The 13444-nt window shown below is 50.4% G+C and overlaps 1 protein-coding gene and 1 long non-coding RNA gene across 3 annotated transcripts in view; one reads left to right on the top strand and one right to left on the bottom strand.

The window, feature by feature from the left end:
• Positions 1-3055, top strand: part of LOC128644760 (uncharacterized) — a 261152-nt gene extending 258097 nt beyond the window's left edge. Inside the window, exon 3 of the long non-coding RNA XR_008400046.1 lies at positions 2325-3055. This is a non-coding gene — a long non-coding RNA (uncharacterized LOC128644760). The remainder of the gene's footprint in view (positions 1-2324) is intronic.
• SIX4 (SIX homeobox 4) overlaps positions 1-5041 on the bottom strand; it is a 17858-nt gene extending 12817 nt beyond the window's left edge. The window contains exons 1-2 of one of the 2 annotated variants that reach the window (XM_053697297.1): positions 4001-5041; positions 396-1069 (exon numbers count right to left, since the gene is read on the bottom strand). In XM_053697297.1, coding sequence (XP_053553272.1) covers positions 396-1069; positions 4001-4659 — 1333 coding nt within the window. In that variant the 5' untranslated portion in view covers positions 4660-5041. The remainder of the gene's footprint in view (positions 1-395; positions 1070-4000) is intronic. The other variant, XM_053697296.1, reaches the window with a different exon arrangement.
• Positions 5042-13444: the final 8403 nt, after the last annotated feature.

Below are 13444 nucleotides of genomic sequence, written 5' to 3'. Positions count from 1 at the left end.
CCAAAACTAACCACACTTCCGAAATGCTGCAATATCTGCTTAAAAAGGGTTTGTACACAAACTCAATTCATTCAGTTCCCTATACACATAAGATACACAGACACTGGAACAGCCAGAAATAGAACTTCCCACCAGATTTACAGGAATACCTTGTGTACGTGCTGATGTAGCATGAATATATTTATTATATCAGAGGTGGGAAAAAAAGATTGAATGAGGAAAGGACTTTAATTGAGCATGGGCACACTGTTTTGCAATTGTATTAACCTCTTAACTGACAGAAAGGGCTGTAATATATTAAAGAGCACTGCAGATCTCTATGGCAGCCAATGATTTAAAAATCAAACAAAAAAACTGATAAAGTTGGGAATTACTTAAACTATAAACTCAATTACCTTGTGAAACTGTGAGAGAGGGCAACTGGAGTGTGGAGAAGCCAATACTTCCATTAATCAGCTGGGCATTTGTTCCAGAGTTTGGGATCTGCACAATGCCATAAGGGTTTATCTGTATAGGTGCAGAGAATGTAACCACAGTTCCACCATCTTGAGAAGTAACAGTTTGGAGATTTTCACTTTTGACCTCTGAGGCAGATATCAGTCCGGGGAAGGAAGACTGTAAATTCCCACTGTAGGTTGTGGTGGAATCTGTCATCCCACCCTGAAAAACCTTAAACTCCTTTGCTTCTTCTGCAGAAGAGACCAAGACGTCAGAGTTTGAGGCATTGTTGCTTACAACTGCGGAAGACATTTTTGGTGAATTTAGTGTCACAGGCTGTGAATTTGTCACATTTAAACCATTTAGCAGCACTCCATTATGTCCCTGGATAAATGAGCTTCCATTTAAGAAGACAGGTGAAGTATTGGCAGATACCAGGCTTCCGTTTAACAATACTCCAGAAGAACTTAAAGAAATTTTATTTCCAATTTGCTGCATATATACGGTATCAGTGGTACCAGAAATATTTATGGTGGAAATCCCATCCGATGAATTAGGAAGAGAATGTGGAGATAGTTCATCCTGCCCCTTGCTTGACTCATCTTCTGTGCTGTGGTTTCCATCCGACTCACTAAAATGAAAGAAATACAAATCAGAATTCAAATCCAAAATTATCTTGAATAAAAAATAAATTGTTTCTTCAGCCAGTTTCAACAAAACGTTTAATGACAGCTGCAATAAACAAAACCCAATATAATTAGACCATTTGCAAAGCAGTCTGAGTTTTACGTGGAAATTGGCAGCATCCTGCTAAACAAGCAAGACCATTTGGTAACTAACTTGATAATTATTGCCCCAGAACAACTGCTGCTATCAACAAACACTGAATTGTTGTTCACATGACAAAACTGTGAAGCCGAGATTTATGGCTGTACAAAGCATACTGTTTTAACCTGTCGGCTGCCAGAGAGAAGAAATATCTGCCTGATAGCCAAAGGGTTAAAATCATTGAAAATAAAACCGGTTTTACTTTGCCTGATTTTTTTGTCTACATTTTAAACAAAAGGCTTTCTGCCAAATTACTGAGAATTTAGAGAGCTAAGGACTAAGTACCGGGCTTAATGGGTGACTTCCTGATCTGACAAGCTTACAATTTGCAGAGATCCTGGAATGTCCCTAAGGTGTGATGTGTGGGGGGAAAGAGTGCAAGTGGTGGGGGAGGTGATAAGTGAACCAGGAAGTACTAGTTTAGTCTGTTCAAAGAATTTTACCTGTCGCTTTTCCAATCCATCAAATAGCCCTCCCCCATATCAGGCAGCTACAGTGTAAACGTGGACTACAGAAGTTTATTTTTGCTCTTTTGAAGTTTTTTCTAAACTAACATGAAAAAAAATAAAAATAATCTAAAATAAATAAACCAAAACCACAACTAACCTGAAGACTGCATAGCAAAAAATAATAAATATATTAAACTGTGCTAAAGTATTTGGAACTATGGGCTTGTGAAGTTATGACAACAAACAGATCACATTTAATGCCTATAAATATTTTATAGAGAAAGCTGTATTCATAGAGAAATGCAGCGGCATCACTAACTGCAAATGCGTAAAACATTTATGGCATAATTAAAATATTAAATAACCTTGCATGTATTTATAAATATATCTATCTATATATACACACGCACTTATTTTTTGCGATCTAAACATTTAGTGATGATTTTGCTTGTCGTATCACAGTTACTACACATAACCTTATATTAATCCATACACAATGCCTCATTTTGGATAGTACATTAGCTCAAAACACACAACTTCAGCATATTTGCGCCTTTCAAGGAAAAAATGCCTTAGGGCAAGTTCTGATTTTTTCCCCTCCCATTGCAGATGGAAGAAAAGGGTTGGGTCGAGTCTGGAGATGAAGGGGTCACCTACACCTGGCAGGCCAAAGCTGGAGACATGACTGCACAAATAAAGGGCCACAGGACAAGCCAAACTCCTGCATTGCTGGAAAGTTCTAAACCTCACCCATACAATTATAAACCAGGAAAGATTAAATGCAAATACAGAGTCAACAGCACAATAGGGGACAATAGACTCCCCACTGTACACAAGCCACTTTGTTTTCTCTTGTACACAGTCTCAAACATCAAAACAGAACATACGACTAGCAGGGAAGGCTCTATTAACTTAAGTTTGCAGATTTCCCAGTGAGAAAAACTCTCTGATTTCTATGCTATTTTAAGGAGAGTTCTCTCAACTACCCTATCAGCCAAATGATTAAACATTAACACAATGCAAATAAAAATACTCAAGACTTTTAGTCAATGAACCTATTAATGGCATTCGTTTTTTTCTTTTTCTACAAATGTAGCGGGCGCAGTTACAGAGGTTCCATGTAAACGGAAAAAAATCCCTAGCAAGACTGGCAGCTCGAGAAAACAAAGTGACATCTGTTTAAGCGCTCACCCCTTTGCAACCAGAGGGGCCTGTTAGAAATGCACAGCAAAAAGATGAGAAACTTAGTGAAAAACTGGAGGTAGTTAAACGTTAATGAGCACAATCTGTCACTAGCAAATAAAAAGATTGAGGTTTAATTAACCCTCAGCAAAAACTTATACCTGTTCAGTGTCATTTTGTCTAAAAAGGTAAAATGTGCACCATTCTTTATGCTATTAATTTCCTTCTAGTGCCAAAAAAACCCAAAATGATCTCACATGGTATGGAAGTGAAGGAGTTTACAGAACACTTCAAGTATTTTATATTTTCTTAAAAAAAAGGGGCTAATTAAAAACCAAAAGCAGATCTAGTGTATGGAACTAGAATTGTAATCCCCCCTTCTGCTGTGCTTCAGTTTAGGGTACCCCAACTATACATTTTAGGTTTAACCCATGACTTCCTAGATCTTAAAAACTATGCCCAGGATTCTAGTTCTGTAAATACTTCTGTGTCATTAATGTGGGCATAAAAATTCAGGGTTTAATCACAAGGCTGCAGCACATTGTGCAGGAGTGAGAATAAATAAAATAAGGCGTATGTATATATATATATATATATAACCCTTCACATGACAGAGGGTTACAACACGTGACACAACTGTTAGGAGTTATTTTACTAAACAAACAGTACTGAACGGATCCTATCATGAAGCTGATCTGGCATGGGATGCCCCCTGCACAAGTTATGGGACCTGGTGCCCATGGGGCATTTCTCTGGCAGGGAGATGTCTGCAGCAAGTGTTCTCTCCCTGAGCTGTCAGTGCAAGAAGTGACACAGGGGCCCGTCCTATATGGGATTTCAATGAAACCCGATCCGAAATGGGGAGCAAGAATCAGATTTCACAACACAGCGGCCGTGGCAGCTCCACTCACAGCTTTATATTCACAAATAAATAAACCCATGAGGCGCCTCAGACCAGCGAGTTACTATAGAGACTTTTTCCTCGGGACCCCTTGGAGCTGACACTTTAGTGAATTGGGAGAGTTTTGCCTCAGTCAGGCGCGGGGTCTGACAGGTATTTCAGGGGTTCGTGCTCCCGCCAAATCCCCAGGGTCCCCTCTCACCTCTTGCTCTGCGCCTCGGACGGGTTGCGGTCCCGCTGCCGGCGGTTCTTGAACCAGTTGCTGACCTGCGTGAGGGACAGGCCGGTGATCTTGGCCAGGTTGCGTTTGGCTGCGGGGGACGGGTAGCGGTTGTGCTGGTAAAGCTCCTTGAGCGCGTTGCGGGACTTCTCCTTGAAGCAGTACACGGTCTCCTCGCCGTCCCAGATGGTGCGGGGCAACGGGAACTTCCTGCGCAGCCGGTACTTGTCCACGGCTCCCAGTGCCCTGCCGCGGGCCTTCTCCGCCTCGATATACCGCGCCTTGTACCACAGGTCCTGCAGCATGGCGTGGTTGGACACATGGAAGTTGTGGCTCTCCAGGACGCCGAACAACTCCTGGTAGCGGCCCTGGTGGAAAGCCACGAGCGCCCGGGCTTTCAGGATACTTTCGCTGCCACGTAGCAGCTCGCTCTGGGGAAGCGACCACAAGAAGCGAGCCAGCCGCTCCAGGTCACCCCCCTGCTGCAGCGCCTCACACACACAGGCGACGTGCTCCGGGGAGAAGCACAGGGTGTACGGGGCGCCCAGCTCGCTCTTCACCGGCTCTGAGGTGTACGGGGCACCGCATTCCTCGGGCTGTGCGCTCTCCTGCTTGATCTCCCGTGCGGGAGGAGAGGACATGCTGCCGGAGGGGGGTTAGTCAGGGCTGGGGTGTCCGGGGTACATGGAGGGGACGGTGGGGTTACTCAGGCTGCCTAGCTCCCCGCACACGGAGCGGCCGCGCACTGCTCCAGCAAACTCCGGCAGGACCGTCCTGGCCTGGATCCGACAGCACCATTGGCCGAGGCATCCACAGGGGGAGGGCGGGGCGTGAGCAATGCCAGACCGGCCGTGGCCATGGAGACCGTCAATCAAACTCTGCGGACCGAACACCTCCACCTGGTCTGTGGTGTATTCCAGACACTCCTCTGTGCTGGGCAACAAACGGAGAACCTCCACCTGGTGTAGTCCAGACAATCCTCTGTGCTGGGGCAAGAACCAGAGAACCTCCACCTGGTCTGTGGTGTAGTCCAGACACTCCTCTGTACTGGGACAAGAACCAGAGAACCTCCACCTGGTCTAGAGTGTAGTTAATACACTCCTCTGTGCTGGGGCAACAAACAGAGCACCTCCTCCTGGTCTGTGGTGTAGTCCAGACAATCCTCTGTGCTGGGCAACAAACGGAGAACCTCCACCTGGTGTAGTCCAGACAATCCTCTGTGCTGGGGCAAGAACCAGAGAACCTCCACCTGGTCTAGAGTGTAGTTAATACACTCCTCTGTGCTGGGGCAACAAACGGAGCACCTCCTCCTGGTCTGTGGTGTAGTCCAGACAATCCTCAGTGCTGGGGCAACAAAGAGAGCACATATACATGGTCTGTGGTGTAGTCCAGACACTCCTCTGTGCTGGGGCAACAAGCAGAGCATCTCCACCTAGTCTGTGGTGTAGTCCAGGCACTCCTCTGTGCTGGGTCAGGCACCAGAGCACCTCCACCTGGTCTGTGGTGTAGTCCAGACACTCCTCTGTACTAGGGCAACAAACAGAGCACCTATACCTGGTCTGTACTGTAGTCCAGACACTCCTCTGTGCTGGGGTAACAAACAGAGCACATATACATGGTCTGTGGTGTAGTCCAGACACTCCTCTGTGCTGGGGTAACAAACAGAGCACATATACATGGTCTGTGGTGTAGTCCAGACACTCCTCTGTGCGGGGGCAACAAACAGAGCACCTCCACCTGGTCTGTGGTGTAGTACAGACACTTCTCTGTGCTAGGGCAAGAACCAGAGAGCTTCCACCTGGTCTGTGATGTAGTCCAGACACTCCTCTATGCTGGGGCAACAAACAGAGCACCTTCACCTGGTCTGTGGTGTTGTCCAGACACTCCTCTGTGCTGGGGCAAGAACCAAAGAACCTCCACCTTGTCTGTGGTGTAGTCCAGACACTCCTCTGTGCTAGGGCAAGAACCAGAGAGCCTCCACCTGGTCTGTGGTGTAGTCCAGACAATCCTCTGTGCTGGGGCAACAAACAGAGCACCTTCACCTGGTCTGTGGTGTTGTCCAGACACTCCTCTGTGCTGGGGCAAGAACCAAAGAACCTCCACCTCGTCTGTGGTGTAGTCCAGACACTCCTCTGTGCTGGGGCAGTAACTAGAGCACCTATACCTGGTTTGTGGTGTAGTCCAGACACTCCTCTGTGCTGGGGCAAGAACCAAAGAACCTCCACCTCGTCTGTGATGTAGTCCAGACACTCCTTTGTGCTAGGGCAAGAACCAGAGAGCCTCCACCTGGTCTGTGGTGTAGTCCAGACAATCCTCTGTGCTGGGGCAACAAACAGAGCACCTTCACCTGGTCTGTGGTGTTGTCCAGACACTCCTCTGTGCTGGGGCAAGAACCAAAGAACCTCCACCTCGTCTGTGGTGTAGTCCAGACACTCCTCTGTGCTGGGGCAGTAACTAGAGCACCTATACCTGGTCTGTGGTGTAGTCCAGACACTCCTCTGTGCTGGGGCAGTAACTAGAGCACCTATACCTGGTCTGTGGTGTAGTCCAGACACTCCTCTATGTTGGGGCAACAAACAGAGCACCTTCACCTGGTCTGTGGTGTTGTCCAGACACTCCTCTGTGCTAGGGCAAGAACCAGAGAGCCTCCACCTGGTCTGTGGTGTAGTCCAGACAATCCTCTGTGCTGGGGCAACAAACAGAGCACCTTCACCTGGTCTGTGGTGTAGTCCAGACACTCCTCTGTGCTAGGGCAAGAACCAGAGAGCTTCCACCTGGTCTGTGGTGTAGTCCAGACACTCCTCTATGCTGGGGCAACAAACAGAGCACCTTCACCTGGTCTGTGGTGTTGTCCAGACAGTCCTCTGTGCTGGGGCAAGAACCAAAGAACATCCACCTCGTCTATGGTGTAGGCCAGACACTCCTCTCTGCTGGGGCAGTAACTAGAGAACCTATACCTGGTCTGTGGTGTATTCCAGACACCCCTCGGTGCTGGGGCAGTAACTAGAGCACCTATACCTGGTCTGTGGTGTAGTCCAGACACTCCTCTGTGCTGGGGCAGTAATTAGAGCACCTATACCTGGTCTGTGGTGTAGTCCAGACACTCCTCTGTGCTGGGGCAGTAACTAGAGCACCTATACCTTGTCTGTGGTGTAGTCCAGACATTCCTCTGTGCTGGGGCAGTAACTAGAGCACCTATACCTGGTCTGTGGTGTAGTCCAGACACTCCTCTCTGCTAGGAAAAGAACCAGATAGCTTCCACCTGGTCCGTGGTGTAGTCCAGACAATCCTCTGTGCTGGGGCAGGAACCAAAGCACCTCCACCTTGTCTGTAGTGTAGTCCAGACACTCCTCTGTGCGGGGTCAGGCACTAAAGCACCTCCTCCTGGTCTGTGGTGTAGTCCAGACACTCCTCTGTGCTGGGGCAGTAACTAGAGCACCTATACCTGGTCTGTGGTGTAGTCCAGACACTCCTCTATGCTGGGGCAACAAACAGAGAGCCTCCACCTGGTCTGTGGTGTAGTCCAGACACTCCTCTGTGCTGGGGCAACAAACAGAGCACCTTCACCTGGTCTGTGGTGTTGTCCAGACACTCCTCTGTGCTGGGGCAAGAACCAAAGAACCTCCACCTCGTCTGTGGTGTAGTCCAGACACTCCTCTGTGCTGGGGCAGTAACTAGAGCACATATACCTGGTCTGTGGTGTAGTCCAGACACTCCTCTGTGCTGGGGCAGTAACTAGAGCACCTATACCTGATCTGTGGTGTCGTCCAGACACTCCTCTATGCTGGGGCAACAAACAGAGCACCTTCACCTGGTCTGTGGTGTTGTCCAGACACTCCTCTGTGCTGGGGCAAGAACCAAAGAACCTCCACCTCGTCTGTGGTGTAGTCCAGACACTCCTCTGTGCTAGGGCAAGAACCAGAGAGCCTCCACCTGGTCTGTGGTGTAGTCCAGACACTCCTCTGTGCTGGGGCAGTAACTAGAGCACCTATACCTGGTCTGTGGTGTAGTCCAGACACTCCTCTATGTTGGGGCAACAAACAGAGCACCTTCACCTGGTCTGTGGTGTTGTCCAGACACTCCTCTGTGCTAGGGCAAGAACCAGAGAGCCTCCACCTGGTCTGTGGTGTAGTCCAGACAATCCTCTGTGCTGGGGCAACAAACAGAGCACCTTCACCTGGTCTGTGGTGTAGTCCAGACACTCCTCTGTGCTAGGGCAAGAACCAGAGAGCTTCCACCTGGTCTGTGGTGTAGTCCAGACACTCCTCTATGCTGGGGCAACAAACAGAGCACCTTCACCTGGTCTGTGGTGTTGTCCAGACAGTCCTCTGTGCTGGGGCAAGAACCAAAGAACATCCACCTCGTCTATGGTGTAGGCCAGACACTCCTCTCTGCTGGGGCAGTAACTAGAGAACCTATACCTGGTCTGTGGTGTATTCCAGACACCCCTCGGTGCTGGGGCAGTAACTAGAGCACCTATACCTGGTCTGTGGTGTAGTCCAGACACTCCTCTGTGCTGGGGCAGTAATTAGAGCACCTATACCTGGTCTGTGGTGTAGTCCAGACACTCCTCTGTGCTGGGGCAGTAACTAGAGCACCTATACCTTGTCTGTGGTGTAGTCCAGACATTCCTCTGTGCTGGGGCAGTAACTAGAGCACCTATACCTGGTCTGTGGTGTAGTCCAGACACTCCTCTCTGCTAGGAAAAGAACCAGATAGCTTCCACCTGGTCCGTGGTGTAGTCCAGACAATCCTCTGTGCTGGGGCAGGAAAGGAACCAAAGCACCTCCACCTTGTCTGTAGTGTAGTCCAGACACTCCTCTGTGCGGGGTCAGGCACTAAAGCACCTCCTCCTGGTCTGTGGTGTAGTCCAGACACTCCTCTGTGCTGGGGCAGTAACAAGAGCACCTATACCTGGTCTGTGGTGTAGTCCAGACACTCCTCTATGCTGGGGGCAACAAACAGAGAGCCTCCACCTGGTCTGTGGTGTAGTCCAGACACTCCTCTGTGCTGGGGCAACAAACAGAGCACCTTCACCTGGTCTGTGGTGTTGTCCAGACACTCCTCTGTGCTGGGGCAAGAACCAAAGAACCTCCACCTCGTCTGTGGTGTAGTCCAGACACTCCTCTGTGCTGGGGCAGTAACTAGAGCACATATACCTGGTCTGTGGTGTAGTCCAGACACTCCTCTGTGCTGGGGCAGTAACTAGAGCACCTATACCTGATCTGTGGTGTCGTCCAGACACTCCTCTATGCTGGGGCAACAAACAGAGCACCTTCACCTGGTCTGTGGTGTTGTCCAGACACTCCTCTGTGCTGGGGCAAGAACCAAAGAACCTCCACCTCGTCTGTGGTGTAGTCCAGACACTCCTCTGTGCTAGGGCAAGAACCAGAGAGCCTCCACCTGGTCTGTGGTGTAGTCCAGACAATCTTCTGTGCTGGGGAAACAAACAGAGCACCTTCACCTGGTCTGTGGTGTAGTCCAGACACTCCTCTGTGCTAGGGCAAGAACCAGAGAGCTTCCACCTGGTCTGTGGTGTAGTCCAGACACTCCTCTATGCTGGGGCAACAAACAGAGCACCTTCACCTGGTCTGTGGTGTTGTCCAGACACTCCTCTGTGCTGGGGCAAGAACCAAAGAACCTCCACCTCGTTTGTGGTGTAGTCCAGACACTCCTCTGTGCTGGGGCAGTAACTAGAGAACCTATACCTGGTCTGTGGTGTATTCCAGACACCCCTCTGTGCTGGGGAAGTAACTAGAGCACCTATACCTGGTCTGTGGTGTAGTCCAGACACTCCTCTGTGCTGGGGCAGTAACTAGAGCACCTATACCTGGTCTGTGGTGTAGTCCAGACATTCCTCTGTGCTGGGGCAGTAACTAGAGCACCTATACCTGGTCTGTGGTGTAGTCCAGACACTCCTCTATGCTGGGGCAACAAACAGAGCACCTATACCTGGTCTGTGGTGTAGTCCAGACACTCCTCTGTGCTGGGGCAGTAACTAGAGCACCTATACCTGGTCTGTGGTGTAGTCAAGACATTCCTCTGTGCTGGGGCAGTAACTAGAGCACCTATACCTGGTCTGTGGTGTAGTCCAGACACTCCTCTCTGCTAGGAAAAGAACCAGATAGCTTCCACCTGGTCCGTGGTGTAGTCCAGACAATCCTCTGTGCTGGGGCAGGAACCAAAGCACCTCCACCTTGTCTGTAGTGTAGTCCAGACACTCCTCTGTGCGGGGTCAGGCACTAAAGCACTTCCTCCTGGTCTGTGGTGTAGTCCAGACACTCCTCTGTGTTGGGGCAGTAACTAGAGCACCTATACCTGGTCTGTGGTGTAGTCCAGACACTTCTCTATGCTGGGGCAACAAACAAAGCACCTTCACCTGGTCTGTGGTGTAGTCCAGACAATCCTCCGTGCTGGGGCAAGAACCAGAGAACCTCCACCTGGTCTGTGGTGTATTTCCAGACAATCCTCAGTGCTGGGGCAACAAAGAGAGCACATATACATGGTCTGTGGTGTAGTCCAGACACTCCTCTGTGCTGGGGCAACAAGCAGAGCATCTCCACCTAGTCTGTGGTGTAGTCCAGACACTCCTCTGTGCTGGGTCAGGCACCAGAGAGCCTCCACCTGGTCTGTGGTGTAGTCTAGACAATCCTCTGTGCTGGGGCAACAAACAGAGCACCTATACCTGGTCTGTACTGTAGTCCAGACACTCCTCTGTGCTGGGGTAACAAACAGCGCACATATACATGGTCTGTGGTGTAGTCCAGACACTCCTCTGTGCTGGGGCAACAAACAGAGCACCTCCACCTGACCTGTGGTGTAGTCCAGACACTCCTCTGTGCTGGGGCAAGAACCAATAATCCAGACACTCCTCTGTGCTGGGGCAGTAACTAGAGCACCTATACCTGGTCTGTGGTGTAGTCCAGACACTCCTCTGTGCTGGGGAAGTAACTAGAGCACCTATACCTGGTCTGTGGTGTAGTCCAGACACTCCTCTGTGCTGGGGCAGTAACTAGAGCACCTATACCTGGTCTGTGGTGTAGTCCAGACAATCTGTGCTGGGGCAGTAACTAGAGCACCTATACCTGGTCTGTGGTGTAGTCCAGACACTCCTCTCTGCTAGGAAAAGAACCAGATAGCTTCCACCTGGTCCGTGGTGTAGTCCAGACAATCCTCTGTGCTGGGGCAGGAACCAAAGCACCTCCACCTTGTCTGTAGTGTAGTCCAGACACTCCTCTGTGCGGGGTCAGGCACTAAAGCACCTCCTCCTGGTCTGTGGTGTAGTCCAGACACTCCTCTGTGCTGGGGCAGTAACTAGAGCACCTATACTTGGTCTGTGGTGTAGTCCAGACACTTCTCTATGCTGGGGCAACATACAGAGCACCTTCACCTGGTCTGTGGTGTAGTCCAGACAATCCTCCGTGCTGGGGCAAGAACCAGAGAACCTCCACCTGGTCTGTGGTGTATTTCCAGACAATCCTCAGTGCTGGGGCAACAAAGAGAGCACATATACATGGTCTGTGGTGTAGTCCAGACACTCCTCTGTGCTGGGGCAACAAGCAGAGCATCTCCACCTAGTCTGAGGTGTAGTCCAGACACTCCTCTGTGCTGGGTCAGGCACCAGAGCACATCCACCTGGTCTGTGGTGTAGTCCAGACACTCCTCTGTACTAGGGCAAGAACCAGAGAGCCTCCACCTGGTCTGTGGTGTAGTCTAGACAATCCTCTGTGCTGGGGCAACAAACAGAGCACCTATACCTGGTCTGTACTGTAGTCCAGACACTCCTCTGTGCTGGGGTAACAAACAGCGCACATATACATGGTCTGTGGTGTAGTCCAGACACTCCTCTGTGCTGGGGCAACAAACAGAGCACCTTCACCTGGTCTGTGGTGTAGTCCAGACACTCCTCTGTGCTAGGGCAAGAACCAGAGAGCCTTCACCTGATCTGTGGTGTTGTCCAGATACTCCTCTGTGCTGGGGCAACAAACAGAGCACCTCCACCTGGCCTGTGGTGTAGTCCAGACACTCCTCTGTGCTGGGGCAAGAACCAAAGAACCTCCACCTCGTCTGTGGTGTAGTCCAGACACTCCTCTGTGCTGGGTCAGGCACCAGAGCACCTCCACCTGGTCTATGGTGTAATCCAGACACTCCTCTGTGCTGGTGCAGTAACTAGAGCACCTATACCTGGTCTGTGGTGTATTCCAGACACTCCTCTGTGCTGGGGCAGTAACTAGAGCACATATACTTGGTCTGTGGTGTAGTCCAGACACTTCTCTATGCTGGGGCAACATACAGAGCACCTTCACCTGGTCTGTGGTGTAGTCCAGACAATCCTCCGTGCTGGGGCAAGAACCAGAGAACCTCCACCTGGTCTGTGGTGTATTTCCAGACAATCCTCAGTGCTGGGGCAACAAAGAGAGCACATATACATGGTCTGTGGTGTAGTCCAGACACTCCTCTGTGCTGGGGCAACAAGCAGAGCATCTCCACCTAGTCTGAGGTGTAGTCCAGACACTCCTCTGTGCTGGGTCAGGCACCAGAGCACATCCACCTGGTCTGTGGTGTAGTCCAGACACTCCTCTGTGCTAGGGCAAGAACCAGAGAGCCTCCACCTGGTCTGTGGTGTAGTCTAGACAATCCTCTGTGCTGGGGCAACAAACAGAGCACCTATACCTGGTCTGTACTGTAGTCCAGACACTCCTCTGTGCTGGGGTAACAAACAGCGCACATATACATGGTCTGTGGTGTAGTCCAGACACTCCTCTGTGCTGGGGCAACAAACAGAGCACCTTCACCTGGTCTGTGGTGTAGTCCAGACACTCCTCTGTGCTAGGGCAAGAACCAGAGAGCCTACACCTGATCTGTGGTGTTGTCCAGATACTCCTCTGTGCTGGGGCAACAAACAGGGCACCTCCACCTGGCCTGTGGTGTAGTCCAGACACTCCTCTGTGCTGGGGCAAGAACCAAAGAACCTCCACCTCGTCTGTGGTGTAGTCCAGACACTCCTCTGTGCTGGGTCAGGCACCAGAGCACCTCCACCTGGTCTATGGTGTAATCCAGACACTCCTCTGTGCTGGTGCAGTAACTAGAGCACCTATACCTGGTCTGTGGTGTATTCCAGACACTCCTCTGTGCTGGTGCAGTAACTAGAGCACCTATACCTGGTCTGTGGTGTATTCCAGACACTCCTCTGTGCTGGGGCAGTAACTAGAGCACCTCTACCTGGTCTGTGGTGTAGTCCAGACACTCCTCTGTGCTAGGGCAAGAACCAGAGAGCCTCCACCTGGTCTGTGGTGTAGTCTAGACAATCCTCTGTGCTGGGGCAACAAACAGAGCACCTATACATGGTCTGTGGTGTAGTCCAGACAATCCTCTGTGCTGGGGCAACAAACAGAGCACCTCCACCTGGCCTGTAGTGTAGTCCAG

This window comes from Bombina bombina, chromosome 1, assembly GCF_027579735.1.
Source record: "Bombina bombina isolate aBomBom1 chromosome 1, aBomBom1.pri, whole genome shotgun sequence".
Classification (NCBI taxonomy): Eukaryota; Metazoa; Chordata; class Amphibia; order Anura; family Bombinatoridae; genus Bombina; species Bombina bombina.
This window is presented reverse-complemented; position numbering and strand designations above follow the sequence as displayed.